The sequence below is a fragment of the Battus philenor genome, unplaced genomic scaffold (assembly GCF_028537555.1).
Source record: "Battus philenor isolate CCGP_79_NKW_IND1 unplaced genomic scaffold, ilBatPhil1.0.hap1 SCAF_8, whole genome shotgun sequence".
NCBI classification, from domain to species: domain Eukaryota; kingdom Metazoa; phylum Arthropoda; class Insecta; order Lepidoptera; family Papilionidae; genus Battus; species Battus philenor.
Window position 1 is genome coordinate 12,581,107 of NW_027181748.1, and position 9,825 is coordinate 12,590,931.

General features: G+C 30.4%; 1 protein-coding gene across 1 annotated transcript; it reads left to right on the plus strand.

Annotated features, from left to right (window-relative positions):
• Window positions 1-328: 328 nt before the first annotated feature.
• On the plus strand, window positions 329-9,031 carry LOC137931577 (tachykinin-like peptides receptor 99D). The gene is made up of 10 exons (XM_068775019.1): window positions 329-470; window positions 1,763-1,916; window positions 2,527-2,701; window positions 5,746-5,901; window positions 6,293-6,352; window positions 6,710-6,860; window positions 7,306-7,502; window positions 8,261-8,400; window positions 8,658-8,778; window positions 8,957-9,031. The coding sequence occupies exons 1-9, from the start codon at window positions 336-338 to the stop codon at window positions 8,747-8,749; spliced, it is 1,260 nt and encodes a 419-aa protein (XP_068631120.1). The 5' UTR covers window positions 329-335; the 3' UTR covers window positions 8,750-8,778; window positions 8,957-9,031.
• Window positions 9,032-9,825: the final 794 nt, after the last annotated feature.

The following is a 9,825-nucleotide window of genomic DNA, read 5'->3' on the forward strand; positions in this document are numbered from 1 at the left end:
TGTCGCAGCAATTACTGATTTCCAACTACACGGTTTCGTTGGCAATAATTTTAGGGAATCTAATTTGGTTATCAACATAAATATATGAATAGAAGAAGAGCTTAATATCATAATAAGACCAAGTTTGTTAGCAGACCTTAGGAAAAGCAACAGTTTCAACAATATACTGTAGTTGAATATTGTTTGTAATAAAATAGATAAGAAAAAAGATGAGAATGAAGAAGTTACATAGTTTTTAGTTATTTGTACGACCGTACCGACTTTATAAATTCCACCGATAAATAAATATCATTACAGGTTTATAAACTTTTATATTCTTCTAGGTACCCTGAACGATGTTGGACGATCCGAGCCCAACTTTGATCACCAACGAGTCCACGCCTTACAGCAGTGACGTACATAACTTCTACGTAACATTCTACGATGTGGGCAAGGAGAATTACATCAACCAATCAATAAATTCTACCGAGGTAAGATACATATCTATAAATGTATAAAAATGAATCCCTTTTTCCCGTGGTCACACCATAACTTACGATAATCGATTTAGTTTCATCTAGTTTTAATAAGTTTCCTAAGAATTTCTGGAAAGAGAAATTTCTTATGAAAAAATTACAATTTCTAATGCGGCTTGTCAATAAATAAATCTCATTAGAAGTGGTCGTCGGATCAATCTTGAAAATGCATATTTAAAAAAAAAACCAACAACGCACGTAGAAATATTTCCAACATAAACACCGTTTTGATTTTTCTCTCTTTATAATTTGATTTTATTATTATTACATTTATTTGTTAATTAATAGTAATATTAAAAAAGCAAAACAATTCTGCTTTTGATTGAATTTTCTTCGACTTGTTTGCTTGTGTCTGTTTTACAAAATGGGATAGATCGGTATTCATTCATTTAAATACTGATGTATCATCATTATTTCAGCCTTAAGGCTTTTACTGTCGGACATAGGCCTCTACCATAAATTTTCAGACTAACTCATTAGATGCTACCTGCCTCCTGTGTCTTCCAACGACCTTAACAAGGTTGTCTGTCCGCTTTGTGGGCGGAATTCCCACGCTGCGCTTGCCTCTTCGTGGACTCTAATCTAGAACCTTTAGACTTTAGCGGGCATCTCATTTAGGCACTTAATAGCCTGCCACATTATGGCCACTACCAATTCAACTTGATATAAAAATAAAAATGTTTAATACATTTTACGCCTTATAATATTTAAACACACAACAATACAACAGTACAAGTAAATATGTGGCAAGAACTTGTGAACCTCTGAATAGTCTATTAGCTTGTTGAAATCGTTGTATATTATAGTAGAAAACTTGTGATTACTATTCAAGTTGTTATCTTGACAGTACAGTTTCTCTCAAAGCTTCTCCTCAACAGGTCATTTCAGGCACTGGAAAGTAACTTTTAACGAAAGATTTATTTTTATTTTTATTTAACACTCTTTCTTATTTATTTATGTATTTAATTAACAATTTATTGTACACCAAATTAAAATTTAAAAATAAATCTTGAAGTACATGTAATATAGAAAAATATAGATAACAAACAAAAGTTAAATAATTAATACTTAATTTCACATACACGTTAGAAAATATATATATAGTGGCATAAAAGCTAAAAAAAAGGAACGTTGGGCGGTCTTATCATAGGCACTTTCTTCTAGACAATCCTACAAGAATGTAATTGTGAATCAATTTGCAAGAACACAATCTTAAGGGTTTTTAATAACATATTAATAATTTTCAGGTATACCAATCGTTCATTTTGCCATGGTGGCGTCAGGTTTTATGGACGGTATTGTTCGGTGGTATGGTGGTGGTTTCCACCGTGGGAAATCTCGTGGTAATTTGGATAGTACTTGCAAATAAACGAATGAGAAGCGTCACAAATTATTTTCTAGGTATAAAACACATTTAATTATTATTATAATTAAGTTAACAAATCCTTCACAGGTAAGTGTGTGCATATATAATGAAGTGACACAAGATATCGAATCCTTTCCTATTCTTAGTGATAAATCAAGAGATTTGATTGATCGAGATGCATGAATCATTGTTCGTAAATTTACGTAGTTGATATCAAAGTATGTACATATCAAAGATTGTTAAATTTCATTTAAAAAGAGCAACTGTTAAGTTTCTTGCCGACTCCTCTAAGCAGATAAGCTTTCTGAGGCGGTGGTAGCTTACTACGAGTACCTATATTGTTAAACCAGTCAACGATTCAAAAGTTCATGTAAATGCCTACTAGAATAAAGATATTTTGAATTTGAATTAAAAAAACACGTTTTAGCACGAATTATATATTGTTAGTATTCTTGAAATGTATATCTAATTTCACGAGATGAATACTAAGATTCTTATATATATTTAACTCCAGATGTTTATTACATATTGTCAATTTTTAACGAACTTATTAATATGTCATATTTATAGAGATATCATGAATTTTAATTCAAATTTTATTTTTGTTTTATGTGGCAGTCACTAATGTATTATTTATTATTTCAGTCAATCTCTCAGTGGCAGATGCTATGGTGTCTACTCTTAACGTCACGTTTAATTTTACGTACATGCTGTACTCCGATTGGCCGTTCGGACACTTTTATTGCAAGTTCAATCAATTCATTGCAGTCGTTAGCATATCTGCATCCGTATTTACTCTGATGGCTATAAGTATAGATAGGTAAGATTATTTTATAATTATGACAATATACAGAACATTTGCAATGACTAGAACCACAAAGACCGGTACAGCGCTTCCGGTCGGACTCTGAAATTGCATCTCTTTAAGTTTTAATGAATAAATTTTTTTGAAGTTTTAATTGAATAAAATAACCTTTTAAATGTTCGCATTCAAAGTAGAAGCCAAGATAGCAATCAGTGTTTGACAAGATGGCGGTATCATTACAAAAATTGGATTTCATTATACATTCTTTATTATATTTATACATAAATGATAAATAAAATACTCATATAAATTCTCGTAGAAGTATATATGTTTGTTTATAAATTATTGTATTAAGTTCGTAAGTATATTTATGACGTTCTGCTACAACTGTAACATAAGTATTAGGTCACCTGAAGTCTATACATGAGTGACTCGATAACTTTAGTTGGGACCACAAGAAAGCGTCTGCTCGCTTTAGTAGATAAGGCTTTGTCTTTAACACGGTTCACTGATTTGGAGCTCCGCAATTTAATTCTGAGGCTTCTATTAAATATTTAATAGAAATTTTATTTGAAAATTTATTGGGTCCATTATAATATTTTTAATTGATATTACAAATGTAGTTATTGCGAAATTTTCTTTTTTCTTTTTTAAAATAACCTTCCATCATTACTGCTGTCGTAAGACATCTCCCATAGATTTCTAATGCGTCCCGTTGAAACTGACCCGTCATCTTCTGATGACCTTAAATAGGTCGACTGTCTAACTCGTGAGTAAATATCCTACCCAACGATTGCTGGTCTGTGGTCTGCTCCAGAAGTTACAAGAACTCCTCAGAGGAGAGAATCTGTTCGACGTTCTGTTTCCTTATTACTGCCACTTCAATTTAGTCATTCTCTTCTAAGTCGAATACCTGCATATCTCCCAATTCCTGTATCGATCTTGGTAGAGGAATCTTAACAATATACCTCTCCATATGTGTCTTTCTGTGCCACTATAATCTAGCCAAAAATGCTCGAATTTAATTGAAAACTAACTGCGCCTGCGACTTCGTCTGCGCGGAATTTAACAAAAAAATAGTTTATTTAATTTTTACTGTAAATAATTTTTTCTAAAATAAAAGTAGCCTTATTCACTCCTTATTATATAAGCTAAAAACAAAAAGACATACAAAAAGTATAAAAAAGTGTAGTTTTGTAATATATACAGTATGTGTATCCAAATGGATGTAGTAAAAATAATTATTTTTAATATTACAAAAAGACACTCCAATTTTATTTATCTATATAGATTTAACCAATCTATATGATTTTGTTCCATTTCACAAAATTATCTTTAACGACTATATCTCATCTGGAAATTCCTCCCTTTCGAGATTCCTTTAAGGGAGTTGCGAATAAACGTAATGTTATTAAAATAAATACCTCTCAAACAGATGAAACTGACTCTGAGGCAATGTTTAATTCAAATTTGTTTGTACATGACCCTCTTAGTATTTCATTGCTTAGTTTTATTAATGTATGTAAATGATAATGGAAATAGCATTCATATTAATATATTCCATCAATACAATCATTGTGGCTAGGATAATAACTGATAGTAAGCTTTGTTCTCAAACAAAAGTCATACAATTTTTATGTCTATATAAACTCAAGGTGCTGTTATTTAATATTTTGCATATAAAAACATTCTGAGATGAATACTGTACACGTTTTTTTTTATTATATATCACTACCAGTCTAACTTACAAGCATGCTTTTAACAGACCTTTTTTATTTGATATTTAAATAATTATTTTCTTGGTACAATTTTTAATATTTTTATGCAATATACAATTTTAAAAGTTTGTATATCTTACGATATCATTATAGAGCATCGCCGAATTAATTTTACATTTATTTTTCAATAAGAACTAATCGGGCAATTTATAACTTAGAAGCTAGAGATTCCCTGAAAGATATTTAAAAAAAATTGGTATTGAAACATTTGCTTCTCAATACATAATTCATTTGAAATTATTTATAAGCCACAATTTAAAATCTTAGTTAAAAATAGTTATAGACTCAGGACAAATACAAGAAATAAAAATAAACTCCTTCATAGGTATACGTGTATATAATAAAGTTCCACAAAATATATTGGCACCTTCTTTTCTTACTTTTAAATTTAAAAGTAAAAGTATATTATTAGATGGATCTTATTGTAGCATTTAAGAGTTTTTAGTTGATTGAAATGCGTGGAACTTTGTTGACTCATTTACATGATCGATATCATAATTGTACACATTAAAAATTGTTAAATTATATTTAAAGAGGACAAATGTGGATTATTGTGCTCTTAACAGCAGATCAGTATTCCAAACCAGTGGCAGCTTACTTATAAAGTTAAAATAATCGACGATTCAAAAGGGCATGTAAATTATTAATTAAACTAATTTATTTTATTATTATGAAATATTATACTTGAAGTGCCTACTTTTAAACTTATCTTGTTAGCGATTCTGGCATTATACGAACATAACAATTTAAATACAAAACAGTTTGAGAGACCCCTTGATTATTTTCATTAGTTTTTATTTGAGAAAGAAGCCTAAATTATCCTCGACAAATAACCCTAAATGTTACTATCTGAACTTATTTTATTGTGTACATTTTCTTATTTATATTTTAGAAAGTTATATTAATAATTGTTTTTCGCCTATAGATAAACGAAAGTTAAGCGACTATGAACCGAAGTGTTAATTCTTATCTAAGTAAAACAAGAGAAATTACCATGTATTATGTGATATATTTTACCATGTATTATGTGATTTCTTTTACCATGTATTATGTGATTTCTTTCACCGTGTATTATGTGATTTCTTTTACCGTGTATTATGTGATTTCTTTTACCATGTATTATGTGATTTCTTTTAGCATGTATTATGTGATATCTTTTACCGTGTTTTATGTGATTTCTTTTACCATGTATTATGTGATTTCTTTTACCGTGTATTATGTGATTTCTTTTACCATGTATAATGTGATTTCTTTTAGCATATATTATATGATTTCTTGTAGATACGTAGCAATAATGAGTCCACTTCGCCCTCGACTTGGAAAAAGAGCTACTTTGGGCATTGCAGCCGCTATTTGGGCCGGAAGCTCTATAATAAGTAGTCCAAATATCGCATACTTCACCACGGATGTCGACGAATTGCCTGATGGAAGTACTAGGTAACATTACATAAAAAAATTATTTTCATCGTAATTTTATTTTCATTAAAAGGTATAAATTAATTGTGAGTTAAAATTGACGAGTGTATTATTAAAACCTTCCTTTCTGGACAGTCTTCACAGAACCTACACTAAATTTATTTTATGTGTGTGTAACACCTTGGTAGAAGATAGTGAAAGGCTGTAAAAGAAGCTGTACTGTGGTACACAACACAATTATTACACCAAGAAAACTCATCTAACAGGATTATTCCTTAGTATTCTTCATAAGATTTGTTTAATTATAAAACAAAATTTAATTTCCATTTTTTTAAATTTTAACCAGAGTCTACTGTTGTGAATTTTACAGTTATGTTTATTTATGATGTTATAGTAAAATTTATATTTATAGACGAATATGTTTCTCCGAATGGCCCGATGGAATGACAACAAGATCTCAAATGGAATATATGTAAGTAATTTGTTTAATTTTATTTTAAGGAATCTATAGATGGCAGTTCGTTACAGATGTAAAAGCTCTAAATAGATAAATAACGATAAATCTTTAAAGCTGTTACACTATCAAACCACTCTGTTCAAACTGATCTGTTTTAAACATGTTATGTAAATTCTTTTGTTCTATTGGAAAGCGATAGACTAAAACTTCTGCCATTCAAAATCTGCAAGGACAGGTAGTAAAAAAGTGTTCACCTCCTTGAAGCTTTTTTATCTATAAGCAATCAGCCTGTATTAATTGAATGGACTTAATATTGTAAGTAATTTAATGATTAAAATTTTTTGAAATTTATCTTCAACGATTCCTTTGCAGATATAACGTAGCTTTCATGGTATTGACATACTTTCTTCCAATTATCTCGATGACTTACACTTATGCCCGAGTAGGCGTGGAGCTTTGGGGATCACAGTCAATCGGCGAGTGTACTCAACGACAACTGGATAATGTTAAAAGCAAACGACGGGTGAATTATTATTTTTAATTTCCTTTACATATAATTACCTACGAAACGCATTTACGATTTTTTTTTATTTGCTTTTGAATAATATTATTAAGTTTAATAAGATTAAATAATTTTTAGTTTAATCCGTGCGGTGATATCAAATGTCAAAGAGAAGAATTGAAACTTTACCGCAATATTAATAAGATTGAATAATATTTCAAATTTCGGTCTAGTACAAAAATAAAAATTTTAATTTAAATAAATTTTAGATAAAAGTTCTTCACGTTTCTCTTTTTACATTTTACATTCTACCACTAGCTGTAGTAATGTATGCATACTTCTTTTACATCCACAGATCATTATAAAATAATTTGCGCCGGAAACAATATAAAAATTAAATACAGTTCGTTATTCGAAGACAATATTAATATTTTCTACTGTTTATTCTCATATTCTTTTTAATCAGGTTGTGAAGATGATGATAGTGGTTGTGGTTATATTCGCGGTATGCTGGCTACCGTTCCATGTGTACTTCTTGGTGACGTCATACTATCCAGAAGTTGTCAACTATCCTCACATCCAGGAAATTTATCTTGGGATTTATTGGCTGGCAATGAGCAACTCCATGTATAATCCGATCATTTACTGTTGGATGAACTCAAAGTAAGCTTGTACTACTAAATCATTTATTATATAAACATATTTTACTCGTATAATATAAGTAAAAGTGTTCTATAGATAAAAAGCACGATATTACTAAGTAACAAGACTGTGGGAAGCACACTACACCCCATTACTGATTCATTATCATTATCATTGTCGTAGAACGCCCAGAGCTGGACCTATGTAGGCTCTCCCATAGATCCGTGGTTACTACTCCAAAGCTTTAAGATCTTCGATTATATTATTTTGTTGTGGTAGTAGCTAACATCTATTGCATTGAATTAAAAATAAGATATGAGTTTTAAACTTATAGCGATAGTCTTCGGTGTGTCTATATTAAAAATTAAAGGAAGCATTTCATTTCAGAATTTTCATCAGAAAATGCACTAGTGATTAGTGATAAATGAGTAAAAGATTTTTTTCACACGTATCAGTCTTTTGTATTGAGGACGGGTTATTTTAACTGTTCTATCTACTCTACTATTTCATAACTTATCGTCAAATTTCTATTTAAATCACTAAACTTTGCAATAACGAGAACGAGTGGAGCATAATGGAATCGACCAAGAATACAATAATAAAGCAATAAAATATTAATACCTAATTTTAAAAAGTAGGTGCGTGTAGACACATCTTTAACTTTCTTTTCAATTTCTTACATTTACAATCATCTCTCCCTTTCTTGCTTATAAAAGTAAGGTTGAAGAGAAAGAAATATAAGCTCTGTCCGGCGAATATACTAATGTGTCTTCTTACAGATTCAGACGAGGATTCAAACAGTTTTTCTGGTGCTGCGGTGCACTCGGCAATGGCGGCCTGAATAGACACAGGGCGTTCGGACCAGATCATTTGGACAGATCACTACGTTCGCTCTCTCCCAGTCGCAAAAATGGAACAAGTACTTTATTCCTTTTATATATACGATATATTCAAAGACAGTGTTTATTCTACTTTATGGAATCAATGGAAACCGTTAATTTAAATTATTGTTTAAATGAATTGTTGAATCTTTATAACAATTTTGCAAATTTTGAATACTCTTTTTATTGATAGAGGTTTTGAGTAAAGTTTTTTACCTTACAATTGGTAATCTTGATTTTCTTAAATTTTGTTTATGTGATCTTTTCATGTAGACAAGAGTATTCTTCTCCGTAGGTTATTTCAAGGCCTCAAGCAAAACAACAAAATTTATGAAAAATCCGCCCGGCACCCCTCATTTGCTGCATGCAAATAAAATTCACAAGTAGGAGATTTACTGGCTCCAATCTTTTCGTTGGTAATTTCTTCTATTAAATTCTTATCCCGATCAAAGCTTTGAGTTGATATTTCTGATTATTTCCCTTCTATTAGTTGTTATGTATACATTTGAACATCTTATTTAGCTACACTCCTTTTTGTATAGTTTCATATACTTAGCACTTATAATGTTTTTTTTTACTTCTTGGTTCCATTAGGTACGATCCGGATTTCGATGCATAGCACTTACAACAATACGTTACTGAATAGTACCTGACATCGGCGCGGCACGTCTGCTCCGCACGGAGAGTGTGGAGTGAATGACGCTCTTCATCCGAACGTCGAACGAACGTGGATTTGACGGAAAACGACTACCCCGCGCGTCCCACCTACCCCGCACGACTTGTACGGCTAGCTTATGAATTAAATTTACTCTGATTACCCGACAAATTTGAACGTACTAACCGGACTTCTTACCTGTAAATAAATTAATGTATTTAAATTGCTAAAAGGACCAAATGTCAATGACCCACGATATCACCCCCAATTCCTTCAAATAATACTAATATAAACATTTATTGTAATGATATCACTCTTAATTTTAAATTATATTAATTGGATTGGTCCCGTGTCAATTTTGAAAGTAACAAATAGCCGGACTTCTGTAAATAAATAAATGTATTTATATTGCTATATGGACCAATGTCAATGATAAATGGTCACCCTATGTATTTTTCATTTGGCACTAGCAAAAACTATTGTAGTGATATCACGTATTATTCCGATGATTTATATATATATATATATTCGTTGTAAAATTGACAATATATAATAAATATTTTTGGTGTTAAATATATGTTAGAATCTTAATAGTCACCTCGTGAAATTATTATTACAATTAAAAATACTGTATATAATTCATGCTAAAAGGTTTTTTTTAATTCAAATTCAAAATATTTTTATTCAAGTCGGCATTGACATGCACTTTTGAAACTCAACAGTTGCTGTTTTAAATGAAATTTAATAATTTTTCATGTGTACATTACAATATCATTTATTTAAATTAGTCAACAAACCGAATTCCGTA

Bases quoted from the DNA above. Each gene is read 5' to 3' on its own strand.
- LOC137931577 (XM_068775019.1), top strand. From the start codon at position 336: ATGTTGGACGATCCGAGCCCAACTTTGATCACCAACGAGTCCACGCCT. The intron at 5,902-6,292 runs GTAACATTACAT...TTATATTTATAG, and splicing joins TTGCCTGATGGAAGTACTAG to ACGAATATGTTTCTCCGAAT. The intron at 6,861-7,305 runs GTGAATTATTAT...CTTTTTAATCAG, and splicing joins ATGTTAAAAGCAAACGACGG to GTTGTGAAGATGATGATAGT.